The following is a 19,205-nucleotide window of genomic DNA, read 5'->3' on the forward strand; positions in this document are numbered from 1 at the left end:
TGACGTTCTGTAGCTAAAGCACATTTCTCACATATTGAAATAGCCAGAAAAAAATGTTTTTTTTTTTAATTTGACACAGCAAAAAAAGCCAATTTCACTACTGTAATTAAATATATTGTTAAATAAATACATAGATATTGATATCTAGCTAGCTACAAAAGCTAGCTAAAAAGATCTTTAACGAACTATATTGTCTAGCTGGCTAGCTATTGGCTATCTATTATCTAGCTAGCTTTCTAGCTATCTATTTGCTATCCATCTAGCTGGCTAGCTTTCTATTTACTATCCATTTCCTATCTAGCTAGCTGCCTAGCTCGTTGGCTATCTATCTATTTGCTATCTACCTAGATCGCTATCTATTTGCTATTCATTGCCTATCTATTTGCTATCTCGCTAGTTATCTCGCTGGCTATCCATTTGCTATATATTAGATATCTACCTAGCTGGCTATCTATTTTCTATCTATTAGATAGCTATCCATTTTCTATCTAGCTAGCTGCCTAGCTGGTTATCCATTCGCTATTTGTTAGTTGTCTGACTGGCTAGCTATGCTAGCTTTCTATCTATTTGAGTTACTTCCGGGTTGAGTGAACGCTGGCGCGTGTGGCTGCCGCTGCTCACCCACAGAAACAAATATCCTGTTACTTTAAAGTGACCTTGAGAATTTTGAAAGGCGCTTATAAATTAAATGTATGATGATGATTATTATTATTTCCTGTTAAGCGCCCTGATCAATTACCAAAAGTTTACTTCAGCCCAACGAAAAATAAACAAATACATAAATAAAAAAGATGATCTACTGTCAATTAATTTTAATTTGTCACAGTGCAAACTTTCACAGTGATGCCGGTGGCAACGCAAACAGTTGGAATAGACAACAGCAAAACAATTAAAAATGAGACCGCTACATCTCTTTGTAAATATTTCGTTGAAAGGATGATTAAAAAAAACATCATGGAGATGACAAAATCATTTTTGAATTAAAAAAAAAACAACAACTTGCATGTTATTCAAGGGAGAAACTGTGTCCCCAGCAACTATATTGCAATGAGAAGCTATGGCAAAATTTGCTAGCATCTTGTAGCATCGATCAATCTTGTTTGTGGGTATCAATTTCACGACTTTTTTTTTTTAAACGCGGGGGTCTAATTTGTCAAATAAAAAAAAAAAAACCTGAAGAAGTGATTGACAGGTTAGGGGCGTCCATTTTGTGACTAGACAGGAAGTAGAAAGCACATTTAAACAGTGAAACACAGGAAGTCGGTCTTTATGGCAAATCAAAATGGCAGCATCGCTTGTGATGCCTTTCAGGTGACCAAAAAAAAAAAAAAAAAAAAAATGCGCCATCTTACCGCCAAGTCCAAGCGTGACAAGATGGCTTCCTCGGACGCGAGTGGCCCTCACGTGGACGTGGCGCGGCATCCGGCGCCTTGGCAAGACTGCAGCTTGATGAGCCGTTGGTTCATAGTCTGAAGCACGGTCGGGTCCACCTTCTTCATGATGTTCTCCAGCTGGTGGGGATCCGAGCCCAGGTTGTACACCTCCACGAATGACTAGGCGGGAGGGCGGAGCCAAACAAACAAATAAATAGATCAATAAACATGTGCATCAATAAAGAAATAGATAGCGAGCTAGATAACTAAGAAAGATACGTAGCTAGACAGCTAGCTAGCTAGATGGTCGGCAAAAGATAGCGAGATAGCTAGCTAGTTGGCTAGATATCCTGTTCTATACATAGATAGCTAGATAGACAACTAGGAAAGATAGATCGATAGCTAGACAGATAGCTAGCTAGATGGTCAGTGAAAGAAAGACAGCTAAGTAGCTAGATAGCAAGCTAGTTAGCTAGATATCGAGTTTGATAGATAGATAGCTAGTTAGCTAGGTAGATAACTAAAACGATAGCTAGATAGCTAGCTTCCTAGATAGATGGTCGGCGATAGAAAGATAGCTAGCTAATTAGCTAGATAGCTAGTTAGCTAGATATCTAGTTAGGTAGATAAATAGCTAGTTAGCTAGATAGATAGGGGTTGAGACATGCTTGGCTACATTCGTACAACAAATATTAGCTTCATAGCAACTTGGTACCAAGGGACTACCTTGGAGTGATTTCAGGAGTTTCACCTAAACACAAGGAGCAATTTGCTGCCATTTTCTGGCATCCCCGATGTAACGGAACTATTTTGAAGTGATTTAAGGGGCTACGTTTTGGCAAAAAGTTGTGTTTCTCCGCCATTTTGCAACATCTTGGTGTCAAGGAACTATGTTGAAGTTGCGTTGAAGAGCTTCAGTTCCGCAATCGTAGCATTGTGCCACTTGTTTTATGGCAGAGGTGGACAATCCTAAATAATAATACATTTCATTTATAAGCGGCTTTCAAAACACTCAAGGTCACAGGATCATTTTTTTGTGGGTGAGTAGCGGCAGCCACACGCGCCAGCGTTTACTCAACCTGGAAGTAACTCAAATAGATAGCTATTGTATAGCGTATAAATAGCTAAGAGATAGCCAGATAGCTAGCCAGCTCGACAGCCAGCCAACTCGACAGCTAATAGCTAGCTAGCTTGCTAACAAGAGATTGAATTGAATACACATTGGTTCTGTCATGCTCTGGTTGGCATGTATTATTATTATTATTATTATGATTATGATTATTTCTGCGCATTACCTCACTGTCTGCAAACTCGCAGTATTGCATGTTGTGGTGAGCATCCAGCGTCCGGACGCAAGCATACGTGTTGTTGAAAGAGTCCTCACACACGCAGTCAGGGAAACATTCCTGATCAATGACAACAAAGGTCATTTAAACATAAGTCAACATTGTACATCTTCATGACACAAGGAAGGCCCGAGCTGGAATCGAACCCGCACCATTGCACAGTGAGACCATCGCGCTAACAGTCGACCACCGTGCTACTCACATTGTAACATATAAAACATAAAACGATCAACCAAATCAAGTATTTTAAGACTCTGCTAGCCTAATGCTAACATATAATGCGAAACGTCATAGACGGGCTAACAGGAATTAGCGACATGCATTTTTACAGTGTACTCACAGCCAGGCCGGGGCCCATCTTGGGACAGCTGGGGTCTGCGCTGGGTAGCCCCTCCCCCGTGTGCTCCACCAGGAAGAAAGGGCGCGCCGTGCCGTTGCGCAACGTCGGTGCCTGACGCGTAACAAAAATATGATGTGATGTCTTGGTAATTAGACACTAAAGAGAGTTCTGTCATAGCTATCTAGCTATCTACCTATTAGCTAGCCATCTGGCTATCTAGCTGGCTGGCTTTCTAGCTAGCCATCTGGCTATCTATCTAGCTGGCTGGCTTTCTAGCTAGCCATCTGGCTATCTATTGGCAATCTAGCTGGCTGGTAATCTGTTGGCTGTCTATCTAGCTAGCTATCTGTTAGCTAACTAGATGGCCAACTATTGGCAGTCTAGCTGGTTATCTAGTTGGCTGGCTTTCTAGCTAGCTATCTGTTAGCTAACTAGCCGGCTATCTATTGGCAATCTAGCTGGCTGGTTATCTGTTGGCTGTCTATTAGCTGCCTGGCAATCTATTGGCTGGTAATAATAATAATAATAATAATAATTATCTAGCTATCTATCTATTAGCTAGCTAGTTTGCTTTCTATCTATTTGGCTTACTTCAGGGTTGAGTGAATGCCGCCGCATGTGGCTGCCGCGGCTCACCCACAGAAAAAACTATCATGTGACTGCAAAGTGACCTTGAGAGTTTTGAAAGGCGCTTATAAATGAAATGTATTATTATTATTATTATTATTATTATAAAAAAAGATGTTTCTCAGCGTACCATCATAGGCAGAAAGGACTGTCCGTCCGCATTGAATGCCGAGACGTTGACGCCGGCGATGTCCAGGATGGTCGACGCAAGGTCAATGTTCAGCACGGGAGCCTTGAAGAACGACAACAAAATGAAATGTAACATCTTTTAACGCGATGGATCGTGGAGCGTTTTGTTGTTTTGCATCATTTTGGATCACCTTCACTGTGATGTTAGCTTTGACGCCGGGGCCGCGCACCAGCAGCGGCGTGCGGATGTCAAACTCGTATAATTGACGCTTGTCGATTGGCAGGGAGAACTGACCTGACGCATTAAATTACATTCAAATAAAATAACATTAAATTAATCAAAATAAATCCAAATGTACAAAAAGAAAATATATCAAAATTAAATTCAGGTAAATTAAATGAAATCAAAATAAATAAAAACACATCACAGTTAAATTAAATAAAATACAACAAAATAACATTCAATGAAATTAATTGAAATAAATTAAATCAAATAAAATCAACAAACAAAATAAACAATATAATTAAATTACGTTCAATAAATTGAAATAAAATACATTGAAATAAATTACATTAAATTAAATCAACATAAAACATTAAAATTAAATTAAGTAAATTGAAATACGTGAAATTAAATAAAATCAAAATAAACAAATTCAATTATATCAAAATGAAATGAAATAATTTAAATAAAATGAACTAAAACAAATCGAAATAAATTAAATTGTACTGACCTGCGGTAAAAAAAAATAATGAAATGAAAATAAATAAAAATACATCACAATTAAATAAAATAAAATGGAAAAAAAATAAATTGAATGACATTAATTGAAAAAAAAAAAAAAAAATCACAAAAAAAAATAAAAAATATCAAAATACATTGAAACAAATTAAATCAGACCAAATACAAAATAAAATTACGTTCAATAAATTTAAATAAAATACATTAAATTAAATCAAAATAAAAGATATTAAAATAAAAATAAATAAATTGAAATATATGAAATTAACTCAAAATAAATACAATGATATGAAAATCAAAGGAAATAATTTAAATTAAATTGTACTGACCTGCGGTAAAAAAATAAAATCCAACAAAATAAATAAATAAAAATGATATTAATTGAAATAAAATACATTGAAATAAATTACATCAAATAAAAATATGGAAATATATCAAAATTAAGTCAAACAAATTTAAATAAAACACATTGAAAAAAATTACATTCAATCAAACACACAAAAAAAATTAGGTTCAATAAATTGAAATAAATTACAATAAAATACAAATAAATAAAAATATCTCAAAATTAAAGTTAATGAAATCTTTTCAATAAATGACCTAAACTAAATTGCACTGACCTGTGTGGTATCCGTTGTCTGACGTGAAGAGCACGTACGTATTGTTCAGCTCCTTCAGTTCCTCCAGCTTCTTCACCAGCGTCTCCACCAGGTCGTCCACGGACAGCAATGTCTGCCACCTAAGTGGGGGGGGGGGGGGTTTGTGTGTGTGATGATGGTTATTATCAAAGTAGTTATCACGCAAACGACGGCGGCGTTGCGACATCACCTCTTTCGATACGCATCATCCAGAAAGGTGAGCGAGCTGTTGGGCATTGGATTGACGGGCTGGCGCAGTAGCCAGTGTTTGTCCTGCAAAGTAGCAAACGAGGGTGAGACGGGTGAGACGGTGGGGTCACCAAACCTGGGTGTCACCTCACCTTGGCCGCCTTGTTAAAGCTTCCATCCCTGGGCGCTTTGACGTCAGCAAAATGGCGGCGGTACTGCGGAGCGGCGGTCCAAGGCGAGTGGGGAGCGGGCGGGGCCAGCATCAAGAAGAAGGGACGCCGAGGGCTACGGTTGTCCAGGAACTGAAGAGAGCGATTGGCCTGTAGGTGTTTTTTTTTTGGGGGGGGAGACACGTTAGCGAATGACCGACAAAACGCCATCGACATGCACCTGCGCGACTTACAATGAGGTCGGTGAGGTAGTCGTCTGTATAGTTGTCGCCGTGCTTCTCCTCCACGCCGTTTCGGGACAACGTGTAGTTGTAGTAGCGGGAGTTGCCCACCTGTACATACGCCGCAAAAAAATGGCCGTCAATAGGAGTGTGTGTGTGTGTGTGTGTTTTTTTCTCATTTTTTCCATAGCGTGAGGACCAAAAGTTAACTGCGCACAGACAAGTCAGGAGTTGTTGTCTTGTATGGACTTAAAATGCCATCCTCACATGCCCAATGCCTCACACACCGAGTCCCCACAATGCAAAGAAACAAGTTTGTGTGTATTTGATTGCATGTGTGTGTCTGTTTTTCTTATTTTTTTCTATAATGCGAGGACTTAAACTTAACTGCACACAGACGACCTGGGAGTTGTTGGCTTGTGAGGACCTAAAATGGCATCCTCACATGCCCGATACCTCAAACACTAAGTCCCCACTATGTGCAAAAAACGAGTTTCTGTGTGTGTGTGTGTTTTTGTTTGCATGAATAATAATAATAATTCATTTCTAAGCGCCTTTCAAAACTCTCAAGGACACTTTACAGTCACATATTTTTTTTTTGTGCGGGTGAGCAGCGGTAGCCATTCGCACCAGCGTTCACTCTATGTATGTGTGTGTCTGTTTTCTATTTTTTTCTATCACGCGAGGACTTAAACTTAACTGCACACAGACGAGTCGGGAGTTGTTGCCTTGTGGGGACCTAAAATGCCATCCTCACATGCCCAATACCTCACACACTAAGTCCCCACTATGTTGAAAAAACGAGTGTCTGTGTGTGTGTGTGTGTGTGTGTGTGTGTGTGTGTGTGTGTGTGTGTGTGTGTGTGTGTGTGTGTGTGTGTGTGTGTGTGTGTGTGTGTGTGTGTGTGTGTGTGTGTGTGTGTGTGTGTGTGTGTGTGTGTGTGTGTGTGTGTGTGTGTGTGTGTGTGTGTGTGTGTGTGTGTGTGTGTGTGTGTGTGTGTGTGTGTGTGTGTGTGTGTGTGTGTGTGTGTGTGTGTGTGTGTGTGTGTGTGTGTGTGTGTGTGTGTGTGTGTGTGTGTGTGTGTGTGTGTGTGTGTGTGTGTGTGTGTGTGTGTGTGTGTGTGTGTGTGTGTGTGTGTGTGTGTGTGTGTGTGTGTGTGTGTGTGTGTGTGTGTGTGTGTGTGTGTGTGTGTGTGTGTGTGTGTGTGTGTGTGTGTGTGTGTGTGTGTGTGTGTGTGTGTGTGTGTGTGTGTGTGTGTGTGTGTGTGTGTGTGTGTGTGTGTGTGTGTGTGTGTGTGTGTGTGTGTGTGTGTGCGTGTGTGTGTGTGTGTGTGTGTGTGTGTGTGTGTGTGTGTGTGTCACTGACCAGAGCGTGCCACTGGTCCCATCCCGGTGGAACATGGCTAACACCGCCCACACCCTTGTCGCCGTACTGTTGACATACAAAACTAGCATGAAGTGTACATCAGATCAGAAGTTCCTCGTTCGATTCCCTCACGTGTCCCGTATTGCGGTTTAACATCCACCGGAAATGTCATCCGGCTCTGCTAAGCGTTAGCATCCAATCTGAACTTTGCGCACGTCTACGCAACGAATATACGCAAGTCGGAGTACCTGGTTGAGGTACTTCCCGGCGAAGAAGGTTTGATAGCCGCTCTTGCTGAGGAAAACGGGAAAGGCACCCGACTCGCCTCCCCGCTGCCATGCTGCGCTGGAACAGTTCCCGGCTAGCGAGTTGTTCCTGACTAGATGATTGTGAGGGTAGCGACCGGTCAGGATGCTGCTGCGGCTCGGGCAGCACAGCGGCGTGACAGTAAACTAAGGAAAAGAGAGAGCAAGATGGCGGTCACGGCGACCAATCAGTGGAAACGAGTCACTGAGGGCTTACCGAGTTGATGAAGGTGGCGCCTGCGTCTGCGATCAGCGATTTGGTCTTCTTCATTGGTGTCTGAGGAACAGGAAATGAACGTTAACTCATTCACTGCCATTCATTAATTTATTCCGGAATTGAAAATATGACATAGAGCAATTTTTGTTTTTTCAAAATGGGAATTTTGAAATCCTCAAAATGAACACGTGTGGTGATCAAATTAGCAAGCAACCCTTGACCACGTTCTTGACCACGTGATTGGTCAAGAACGCAACAGTGAGGGGAGGCATTTTAAAGATTAAAGAGACAGGCAGACGACAGATAAAATGGAAAGAAAACAGTGAAATTTGGACTTGTTCCAACTTTGATAGTTCAAAGGCAGAGTATAGACTGCAAGGTTAAAATTTCCATCAATCAGACACCACGAATAACCCGCGCAAGCCATCTGAACACTTAATGCAAAAAGCTATCAACGCAGCTAAACAGAACACAATTGATGAGGAACAAGGTAAAATTATGGCAGAGAAAGCACCTACAAGGTTTCAGTCCTCAAGATGGTGAAAGAAGAAGGCTACGTTCCTCATCAAGTGTTTCATGCTGATGAAAGCGGCCACTCCATTCCATCAAGCCATCAACGACCATCACAAAGGTCAATAAAATGACTTTATCATACAGTACAGTTTATTTCTTTAATTATAATACCATAGCACATTTATTTGACGTAAAAATGTATATTTTGTGTAGTTTTAAGGCTTAGAAAATTAGAAAATTATGTTTTATGGGGACCTGGGAACGGATTGTTCTCATTTTAATGGTTTCCTATGGGGAATTAATTTTTGGGATACACACTTTTGGTCTTATACACTCTGTCTGGGAACCAATTAAGCGTGTAAGCCAAGGTATCACTGTAAATAAATAAAGGATAATTAGGAGCAAAGTAGAAGTGCGACTGAATCAATTTGGACCTCATCTAACAAGCGAAATTGCAATTTGTGCACAAAGTGCTGATTGCATACAGCTGAAGCGTTCATAGAATTTAAATTAACATCACAAGATAGCTAAATGAAATTCCCAAACAGCAAAATCTGTCATTTGGAAGAAAAAAAAAAAGTTTTATTTTGGGCATTTGGTAGGTTGTTTTTTTTTTTCATTTCAGACTTCAAGGGGTTCAAGTTACGAAATTTTGAGAGAGCACGAATAATAAAACAGCCTACGCTAATGAAAAAAAATACAAATACAAAAACAGCAATTTAAAAAAAATATATAAAACATCATGATGACATCAAGAACGAGATTTTAACAAGCAACAACCAAATTAAAAAAAAAAGTGCAAACTCGACAAACGATCTCAACAACCGGTGCAAAGTTCACGTGAGCGCGTGCACTCACCATTCCCCCCAGATTTTGGTCTTGGTCGTCGGTAACGATGAGGAGGATGTTGCTGGTGAGCCCCCCGCCGAGCACGCGCCTCGCCCCGCAAGTGAGCAAGGCAGCCAGCGCCAGCACGCGCAACAGTCCGGCTAGCATCACCTCTGCAATAAAAAGAAAAAAAAAAGATGAAACAAAAGACAAAAGGGGGGACGACAATGGCATCCACGGGTAACTCGAGGTGACGTTCGGACGCCTGTTCGACGCGGTTTAAGGAAGTGCCGATGGTCACGTGGTCCGTGGGCGTGAATTGGACGCTTTTTGCGATGTGGACTTTCAACTAAAAGTTCGTACCAGTCAGCTGATATATTTTTTTATTTTTAACAACCAATAAACGTCACTTTTTACACCACCATTAACGGTGTTGGACTGCTGTATTAAAAAAATAAAAATATAAAAAATACATACAGTACACTGTACATTTCTATATGGAGCGTTAACGGGACGTCGAATTTTAAGCAACGTGAATCAAATTTCCGGATGAAAAGTACATTTTCCAATTAAACATAACACAAAAATATCGATGAACATTACTTTGGTGCTGTTTGTGCGTCTATGCCTTCCCTTAGAAATATTTTAAACGTGTTTTGAATCTAAACTGCGAATTTCCCCAAAGGCTTAAAGGCTTTTTTAAATACCGTAATGGGAAATGCCAGTTGTTTACGGAAGTGACGTCACGAATAACGTGATTTTTCTCGCTGGTAGTCAAAAGCAACAATTGAAGAATGGATGGGTTAACGATCCATCATTGTGGCCGGACATTACTTTCACCGATATTTATTTTTAATAATAATAATAATAATAATAATAATAATAATAATAATAAATTTCATTTTCAAGCGCCTTTCAAAGCTGTCAAGGACACGTTACAGTCACAGACAAGCATAGAAAGAAATACAGATACAATAATATATAAAATACAATTACAAATAGAAAAAAAGAAATTGTTATTCTTATCATTCTTAAATATTGGATTGGATTAGCCTTTATTAGTCACAGTGGAGAAATGTACATTTCCCAGCGGCAATGTGATGAAAAGAAGAGGAAAGGAAAGGAAGTATAAAAATAAAATACAAGACCTGCTGGAAAAGCAACAACTCTCGTGGCGGCCATCTTGATATCAAAACAACAGCAACAAAAACGAAATAGCAAATAATGTGACACAACACAAAAGATAGATATGACGGTGTTAATGGCAATATTGATTTTACAGGGGCATGATTTCACAAGCTGTGCACATAAATAATAATATATTTTTTTGAAATCACCAAAACCTGACATATGAGCATCATGGGGCAGATAGCTTTCTATTTGAGTTACTTCCAGGTTGAGTGCTATTAGCTCTCTAGCTGGCTAGCTAGCAATCAATTTGCTAATTTATCCTGTAACTGTAAAGTGACCCTGAGTTTTGAAAAGCGCTGATGAATGAAATGTATGATTATTATTAGCGATCTATTAGCTAGCTAGCTTTCTATCTATTTGAGTTACTTTCAGGTTGAGTGCTACTAGCTCTCTTGCTGGCTAGCTAGCTATCAATTAGCTCACTTATCCTGTAACTGTAAAGTGACCCTGAGAGTTTTGAAAAGCGCTGATAAATGAAATGTATGATTATTATTAGCGCTCTATTAGCTAGCTAGCTAGCTTTCTATCTATTTGAGTTACTACCAGGTTGAGTGAACGCTGGCGCGTGTGGCTGCCACTGCTCACCCACAGAAAAACTTATCCTGTGACTGAAAAGTGACCTTGAGAGTTTTGAAAGGCGCTTATGAATGAAATGTATTATTATTATTATGTTTAAGAAAAAAGTATTTGATTTTATTAGAATTTATTTATTAGAATTAATTGAGGAAAACAGAATTGATCATCTCGCACGCACACACTCGCACACACTTGCAAACACAAGGCGTCACAAAAACAACACAAAGATTCTATAAGCATACCAAGACAAAATGGCTGTCAGTAGTATTGTGGGTATGCCGGGTAGGCCGCCATTAGAGGAGGGGCAGGGGGAGGCGCCGTGGCGGCGGACAACATGGCTCCTGGCACGTTGCCGTATTGGTAATGCGAGTCCAGAGTTGAGGCGTACTGGAGGTTGTGCGGCTGAGCCAAGGCGACGGCGGCGCCGCTAGCGTCCTGAAGCGTCAATGGCATCGGGTGGTAGCGCGGGTATGGAGGAGGCCGGTACGGTTGTAATTCGGGGTAGGGTGCAAAGTGCGACGCGGCGCTGGCTTGGCAAGCATGCGCCAGAGCGTCTTGAACCGTCCGCTTAAGCTTCATGCGGCGGTTTTGGAACCAGTTTCGGATCTGTGTCGTTATGGAGAAGAAGGTACAAAGTTTATACAAAATAAATGGCACTTTAAATGTTACATTTTTGAAATAAAATGACACAAAAATAAGTCAAATATTCTCAAAATAGAGTCATTTGACAAGTGTAAACATTGTGGTAATATGCTTTGCGGCCACCAGAGAGCAGCAAAGAACAAATAGCATCCTTGTGGCAGGCACATATTCATCAGTAATAATAATTAATAATAATACATTTCATTTCTAAGAGCCTTGCAAAACTCTCAAGGTCACTTTACAGTCACAGCATAAGTTTTTCTGTGGGTGAGCAGCAGCAAACCACGCGCCAGCGTTCACTCAACCCGGAAGTAAATCAAACAGATAGACAGCTAGCTAGCTATTGTATAGTGAATAATAATAATAATAATAATAATAATAATAAGAATTTTCATGTCTAAGTGCCTTTCAAAACTCTCAAGGTCACTTCACAGTCACAGGATCGGTTTTTCTGTGGGTGAGCAGTGGTAGCCACATGCTCCAGCGTTCACTCAACCCCGAAGTAACTGAAATAGATAGAAAGCTAGCTATCTAGTTAATGGATAGCTAATAGATAGCCAGATAGCCAACAGCTAGACAGCTAATAGCCAGCCAGCTAGCTTCATGTTCCATCAACTTAATTATTCAACCATTCAAATAATCGCTAGCAAAAACACGCAACCTAGATGCTACTAAAGTAAACAAAAATGCTAGCTAGCGACCTGTTTGTCGGACAAGTTGAGTTTCCGGCAGAGTTGCGCCTTGTCCTGCGTTCCCAAGTAGGCGTTCCTCTTGAAGGCTCTCTCCAGGCTGCCGATCTGCTCCACCGTGAAGGCCGTGCGAGGCCTTCTCCCCGACGGCGGGGTCAGCGCGGCGGCGGCGGCGTGATCGACAGGGCTTGGCGGCGAAAGGGAACGCTCGCTTTCGTAACCTGACGTCTCTTCTTCTGCCTCCGAAGCTACCGGGAATAATAAAACCAATTAACATTTTGGCAACAATCACATTTGGTCAATGGCGAGCTAGCTCACCAATTTTTCTGTTGTCGTCAGACTCCATTTTGGGCCTCTTGCCTGGGACTCCTCCACCGTCACGTTCGGGCCTTCGGCAGAATCCCGGTAGGCTCTCCGCGTGGGTACCGGCAACCCCGGGCGCCCCCAAATTGGCGGCGCCTACAACGCCAACGCTAGCGACGCACTGCCGCCGACTGCTTTGCGCCATCCACTCAATGGAAAAATGTCCCCTCATGACGTCAAAAAGTGGTTCAGGTACGTGAGCTTTCTCCGGGTGGGGTATTTATAGATGGCGGACCGCCCCCTTTGCACATCAAAGGGCACACCCCTGACCCCTGACCCCCCCCCGAACGTCCCCAGTCGCCCTTACAAGTGCAGTCATTAAAGCGTCTCATTCAGTCTCAATGAGGCTGTTACAGGGAGGCTCCATTGAGTCTGCCTCCCCCCGCCCACCCCGACTACCTTCCTGCTGCCTCCTAAAAGATAATAGACACACCTCAGATACGCACCTCGATGGAAATTAGACAGTTCAAACATCACCACACAAAAGCCAACCGTCAGCGCTGTCGAAGAACAGTTCAGTTGTCTTTCACTTTGTCGAGCGTCTGTCACGACGACTAGCGAAGTACGTTCCAAAATACGTTCACGATAAGACACACAGTGAATTAAAGAATTCAAAATTAACAGAGCTCACTGAGAGTTAACTTTTTTTTATGTTTTGAGCCTCATATCATGTTACGGGTCAATTTGACACGTTTTTGTGTTGACTAAAGCACCTTTCTTCAAAAAAGTTTTAAAATATCCCAGTGGGATAAATAATATGTTGTCAAAATCCTCCATTTTGTCAAACCGTGAGCTACATCCTCCATTTTGTCAATCCGCGAACTTCATCCTCCATTTTGTCAATCTGCAAGCTACATCCTCCATTTTGTCAATCTGTGAGCTACATCCTCCATTTTGTCAATGCGTGACCTATATCCTCCATTTTGTCAATCCGTAAACTACATCCTCCATTTTGTCAATCCGCGAGCTTCATCCTCCATTTTGTCAATCTGCGAGCTACATCCTCCATTTTGTCAATCAATGAGCTTCATCCTCCATTTTGTCAATGCGTGACCTATATCCTCCATTTTGTCAATCCGTAAACTACATCCTCCATTTCGTCAATCCGTGAGCTACATCCTCCATTTTGTCAATCCGCGAGCTACATCCTCCATTTTGTCAATCTGCGAGCTACATCCTCCATTTTGTCAATCTGCGAGCTACATCCTCCATTTTGTCAATCTGTGAACTACATCCTCCATTTTGTCAATCTGCGATCTTCATCCTCCATTTTGTCAATCCGCGATCTTCATCCTCCATTTTGTCAATCCGCGATCTTCATCCTCCATTTTGTCAATCTGTGAACTACATCCTCCATTTTGTCAATCCGCGAGCTACATCCTCCATTTTGTCAATCTGAGAGCTACATCCGCCATTTTGTCAATCCGGAGGCGACATCCTCCATTTTGTCAAACTATCATCAACGCATGTTACATAAACAACCATTCTATTCGGCACATTCAGCACAGAAAGAAAAAAAAACCTCCAAAAAATGCTCATCGAGAGTCCGAGCTAGCATACAAGGCTAAACGACGCGCTAGCACCAACTGTCTTGGAAAACGCCATTCAAACAAGCAACTTCAAAGCGATTGGATAATCAGGAAATAAGAGAGCGATTGTGAATGCATCACGACTAAGCGTATTGTTCGTGAGCTTTTATCTCTATCGCATCAAACGTAGCAGCAACCAAAAAGTGAAATCAATGAGTGGGTAATACCAGATTAAAGCAATTTAAAGTGGATTAAAATCACGGCAAACGTTCAATCAATAACTAATCAGCTGTCATTTAAATTCAATGAAGTGTCGGGGATGCGGTACGTAGAATTAATATTACTGACTATGATTTTTACAGTGTTGGTAGTCATAAAATCGTTTCTTTTTCAAAATAAAATCACTTCAGCGATTAGGTGAGTTTTGATTTAATGTTTTATGAATGTTTTTTTTTTTTAATAACTAAAAGAATTGCTGCCAAACACACACACATATATATACACACACACACACACACACACACACACACACACACACACACACACACACACACACACACACACACACACACACATACACACACACAGAACCGTGCTTTGAGTGGCTCCATTCGCGGTCTTTCATCTCTTAAATGGGCCTGTTTGCTACTCTGTTTGCTACTCTGTTGGACACACACTATTACCCCCCCTGGTCCTCCACCCCCCAACTCCAGCGTCACCATACAGCCACACACAAACACACATGCGTGTTGATATGTTTACGCGCCAACTTGGAGGTACACACACTTAAAGGACAACCGACGTCTCCGGACAAGTTGTGTCTATAATTTGTAAAATGACTTCAAATGACTTCTACCGAGCGCATTTTACAAAGATTCCACGGCATATTTTACGTTTTAGGACTCGGCTGAATATTCCGGAAGTCTTGTTTTTCAGTTGGTGACGAGTCCGTACGTGACGTCACTGAAGGAACGCCCCTGACCGAGAAAGCGACGCACAATGCATTTTGGGGACTTTTTTTCGTCTGAAAACACCATGTCAATCGCAAAATTAGAAGGAAAAACTGCATAAATAACGCAATGGTGAATCGTTGTGTGTCTCAGCCAATTGCGCTAACACGCATAAAGAAGGTGTAAATTGACACAAATTTCCTCTTCAGAACTATTTGAATCATATTCATAACTGGATGAAGTAACAAGAAAGCATCTTTTTTTTTCGAATCTGAACTCTCTGAAGCTATTGTTGTTTTGATTCTGGAGCAAGGCAGTTTGTGAGTATCCTTGCGTGACGTCACGAACAAAGGGGCCCAGTTCCGAGCTCATTTTGTGGCAGTTTCGGGACACTTCAAGTCATTTTTATTAGTGTTTTTCATTGGACTCAAAATATCAGCCTGTTTTGGGTATTTTAGATGCTATAAAACCTTTTTCTGATGTCAGTTAGGAAACAACAACAAAAAAAAAACACACGTCGGTATTGATATAGATGTGAGCACACTCCATGATGATGATGCAGTCACGGGTGCTCACTCATGTATTATTTAAAACAAATCCAAATGAACGGTCAAGAAAAATCCCAAACTGACTCACATTCACTCGACGCACACTGAATTCATTCAGTCATTGAAACTTTCATTCACATGAAATGGCAGCTTTCGTTTGTTGTTAAAAACGACAAGAGTCGACGGCGCTATCGGTGCCGAGCAGACATAAGAAAGCGAATTGGGCAGCACCCGATGATTGGGTGTCAATGCCCCCCCGCCATTATGGGACCCGCTCCCGCCCCGTCTGTAAAGGCCTCAGTTAGTAGCGCTTCCCCTCTCCTATTGATCACTATCAGGTCATCAAAGGCTCCCCTGGGCTTTGATGGGGCCGGCGAGACTCGGCGTGATGGACGAACTGGCAGGGCGGCCCACCCTCTACCCCCCCCCTGAACTGACCCCCTGTGGCCAATCCCCCCCTCCTCCACTGAACATGGACTTTCGGGTCACATCATTATTTGTGGCGATTTGATGTCATGATTACGCTCATTAAGTTTGTTGTTTTGCTCTTTCTCAAGTGTCATTTCACATGAAGGGTGTTTATTGATGCAGATTTTATTTTGAAAATGATATTTCTTTGGAAAATTATGAACGTACATCATGGATGAAAACTCATGGGAATATTAATAATAATAATGATACATTTAATTTTACAAGCACCTTTCAAAACTCTCAAGGTCACTTTACAGTCAGAGGATAAGTTTTTCTGTGGGTGAGCAGCGGCAGTCACACGCGCCAGCGTTCACTCAACCCGGAATAACTCAAATAGATCGAAAGCTAGCTAGCAAGCTAGCTAGCTATTCGATAACTAATAGCCAGCCAGCTAGCTAATAGATAGCCAATAGATAGACAGCCAGCTAACTAGCTAAGAGCTAGCGAGCGCAGCTAGATAGCTAATAGGTAGCTAATAGCTAGACAGCCAACTTCTGACTATTTATTGACATTGACTATAAAAAAGGGGGGAAATGTTGCCATTAGTTGGATCACTCTGACTACTATTATTATGATGATGAGGCTGTAATAGTAAAATGTCGTCGAGAGGGTGTGTGAAGTCAAAGTCACTCCCGTTCCCACATTTTGCCCTGAGGACGGACGGACGGACGGACGGACGGAAAAAGCGGGTGGCAGACGCAGAGTCTCCGCCAAGCGTCTACGTGAGGGCTCGCGCCGCGTTGTCACTTTTGGGGGCGTGAAATGACAAGACGACGACTGGACGACGGGGGGTGGGTGAGTGGGTGGGCAACGCCACGCCGTCTCGTCTGCCATGTTGGGGTATCTTGTGTTTAGTTATTTTGGTTTTAGGGGTGGGGGTGTGTGACAAGTTTTAATTATGTAAGTAATACTACAAAAAAATAAATAACATTACTGAAAAAGTGACGCCCTGAAGGGAGGACGAATGGGGCCTGATGCTGCTTTGATGTGGAGATGACATTTTCAAGTTAATGAGGCTGTTAGCACCAAGGCTTGCAAAACTACTAACACTTAAAACACACACACACACACACACACACACACATTAATGGGGGACGAGATCCATAATTCACAACTATTGTGATGATCAATTTAAATGTTGATTTTTTTTATCAATGATTTGGATTTAAAAAAAATCTATTTTATTTCTTCCAATTTGTAAAAAAATGCACAAACTTCAAAAAATGAGGACGGTTCAGTTAGCAGTTTGGGTTTTGAAGTTGCCTGTGTTTGCTATCCATCGGTTGGCTGGCTAGCTAGTTGGCTATCTATTAGCTATCTCGCTGGCTAGCTATTTAACCAGCGAGCTATTGCTATCTATTATTATTATTAGCTATCTATTAGCTAGCTAGCTACATACCTATCTATTAGCTATCTAGCTAGCTATTTGGTCATCTAGCTAGCTATGTAACTTATCTTGTGACTGTAAAGTGACCTTGACAGTTTTGAAAGGTGATTATAAAAGAAATGTATTATTATAATTATAATTACAATTATAATTATAATTCTTATTATTATTATTAGCGAGCTAGCTAGTTTTCTATCTATTTGAGTTACTTCCGGGTTGAATGAACGCTGGCGCGTGTGGCTGCCACTGCTCACCCACAGAAAAACTTATCATGTGACTGTAAAGTGACCTTGAAAGTTTTGAAAGGCGCTTATAAATGAAATGACGGTTCAGTTAGCGGTTTGGGCTCTGAAGTTGCCTGTATTTGCTATTAGCTGGCTGGCAGGCTAGCTAGCTAGCTGGCTATCTATTAGCTATATAGTTATCTCGCTGGCTAGCTATTTAACTAGCGAGCTATTGGCTATCTATTAGCAATCTAGCTAGTGTTCTATCTATTTGAGTTACTTCCGGGTTGACTGAATGCTGGCGCGTGTGGCTGCCGCTGCTCACCGACAGAAAAACTTATCCTGTGACTGTAAAGTGACCTTGAAAGTTTTGAAATGCGCTTATAAATGATATGTATTAATATTATTTTTAAATGTAGTTTTTTGAAAGACAAATCAGATGTTTGGAAATATGTTTTGTTATTTTTAATACAAGACATCTTGATTTATATAGCGCTATAGTAATCATTTCGCATTTATCGTGATTGACAGAAATGAGACTTTTAAGTGAGAAATAAGGAAGGTTTGAAAGTCTAAGGTCTCCAAACGACCTATTAATTATAATTCTTGTAAATGATTAAAAATTGTCAGTGAAAATGATTGGAAATAGTCAGTGAGTCAATGTTTTAGCTCCCCATAACTCCAGTGCATTTCTTGACTCGGAACGAGGACACTATAATGAGCTAAACGTGAAGAAAAAAAACATGAAAATGAAATGATAAGATCGTCACCTTCATCCCGGCCATTTTCATGAACTTTGTGGGGGTGAGGGGTTCTTTTTTAGGCGTCCGTGTTCCCGACTGGGGGGGGGGGGAGACAATCCAGTCCGTTCGGCCATGGTGCTTCTTCAGGCGTTCCTTTCTGATGGGGGGATGTACTCCAGCGAGAGATGGCCGCTTTAACGGCACCATATTTCTCTCTGGGGACGTCTTGGTGTTATACTATCATGAATAATGTCGAAATAATACATTATGCGCGTTTTGGTGACAATGTTAGATGAAACGAATTGTATTTCCGCATTGTCTTCTTTGGGTGGTTTTTGCAAACTTTCAGGAGTCACCGCCACCTGCTGGAAGTTATCGGTACTGCATAGCACATTCCATCACGGCCTCAACAAACTTTACAGACGCGATGAAACGCGAATAATAATAATAATAATAATAATAATAATAATAATAATAATAATAATAATAATAATAATAAATTGTTAATATATAATAGTTAATAATATAAAATAAAAGTTAATAAATAACGTTAATAAAGTTAAATAAAAGAAGAACAAGAATACATTTGATTTCTAACCACCTTTCAAAACTCTCAAGGTCACTTTACAGTCACAGGATCAGTTTTTCTGTGGGTGAGCAGCGGCAGCCACATGCGCCAGCGTTCACTCAACCCAAAAGTAACTCAAATAGATAGAAAGCTAGCTATCTAGAGAAGAGCTAACTAATAATCACTCAACCCGGAAGTAACTCAAAACGATAGAAAGCTCACTAGCTAGCCAATAGATAGCAAGAAAGCTAGCTAGATATATAGCTAATAGATATACAGCTACATAGCCTGCGATCCAGCCATATAGCTAGCTAGCCAGCT

The 19,205-nt window shown here is 41.1% G+C and overlaps 2 protein-coding genes across 4 annotated transcripts; both read right to left on the reverse strand.

Moving 5' to 3' along the window:
- Window positions 1–797: 797 nt before the first annotated feature.
- On the reverse strand, window positions 798–18,473 carry gnsb (glucosamine (N-acetyl)-6-sulfatase (Sanfilippo disease IIID), b). 2 transcript variants are annotated; one of them, XM_089021252.1, is made up of 14 exons: window positions 18,344–18,473; window positions 9,034–9,176; window positions 7,663–7,722; window positions 7,389–7,592; window positions 7,141–7,206; window positions 5,788–5,886; window positions 5,537–5,704; window positions 5,386–5,468; window positions 5,178–5,296; window positions 4,007–4,110; window positions 3,817–3,918; window positions 3,060–3,170; window positions 2,669–2,779; window positions 798–1,553 (listed from the first exon to the last, which is right to left on the reverse strand). In XM_089021252.1, exons 2-14 carry the CDS (start codon window positions 9,169–9,171, stop codon window positions 1,401–1,403), a joined length of 1,518 nt encoding a protein of 505 aa, XP_088877378.1. In that variant the 5' UTR covers window positions 9,172–9,176; window positions 18,344–18,473; the 3' UTR covers window positions 798–1,400. The 2 variants fall into 2 exon arrangements, with proteins under 2 accessions (XP_088877378.1, XP_088877377.1); XM_089021251.1 differs by lacking the exon at window positions 18,344–18,473 and having other exon boundaries at window positions 9,034–9,279.
- ved (ventrally expressed dharma/bozozok antagonist) lies at window positions 11,029–18,457 on the reverse strand. 2 transcript variants are annotated; one of them, XM_089021255.1, is made up of 4 exons: window positions 18,344–18,457; window positions 12,420–13,808; window positions 12,114–12,349; window positions 11,029–11,376 (listed from the first exon to the last, which is right to left on the reverse strand). In XM_089021255.1, the coding sequence occupies exons 2-4, from the start codon at window positions 12,634–12,636 to the stop codon at window positions 11,029–11,031; spliced, it is 801 nt and encodes a 266-aa protein (XP_088877381.1). In that variant the 5' UTR covers window positions 12,637–13,808; window positions 18,344–18,457. The 2 variants fall into 2 exon arrangements, with proteins under 2 accessions (XP_088877381.1, XP_088877380.1); XM_089021254.1 differs by lacking the exon at window positions 18,344–18,457 and having other exon boundaries at window positions 12,420–14,649.
- Window positions 18,474–19,205: the final 732 nt, after the last annotated feature.

The sequence above is a fragment of the Hippocampus bargibanti genome, linkage group LG18 (assembly GCF_051943395.1).
Source record: "Hippocampus bargibanti isolate YZ-2025 linkage group LG18, ASM5194339v1, whole genome shotgun sequence".
Lineage (NCBI taxonomy): Eukaryota > Metazoa > Chordata > Actinopteri > Syngnathiformes > Syngnathidae > Hippocampus > Hippocampus bargibanti.

Excerpts from the sequence above, each read along its gene's own strand:
- ved (XM_089021255.1), bottom strand. The coding sequence starts at position 12,636 with ATGAGGGGACATTTTTCCATTGAGTGGATGGCGCAAAGCAGTCGGCGG. Across the intron at positions 12,350-12,419 it reads TGACGACAACAGAAAAATTG|CTTCGGAGGCAGAAGAAGAG; the intron begins GTGAGCTAGCTC and ends TATTCCCGGTAG. Across the intron at positions 11,377-12,113 it reads TCAACTTGTCCGACAAACAG|ATCCGAAACTGGTTCCAAAA; the intron begins GTCGCTAGCTAG and ends ATAACGACACAG.
- gnsb (XM_089021251.1), bottom strand. The coding sequence starts at position 9,237 with ATGCCATTGTCGTCCCCCCTTTTGTCTTTTGTTTCATCTTTTTTTTTT. Across the intron at positions 5,297-5,385 it reads GATGATGCGTATCGAAAGAG|GTGGCAGACATTGCTGTCCG; the intron begins GTGATGTCGCAA and ends CCCCCCACTTAG. Across the intron at positions 3,171-3,816 it reads AGTCCTTTCTGCCTATGATG|GCACCGACGTTGCGCAACGG; the intron begins GTACGCTGAGAA and ends GTTACGCGTCAG.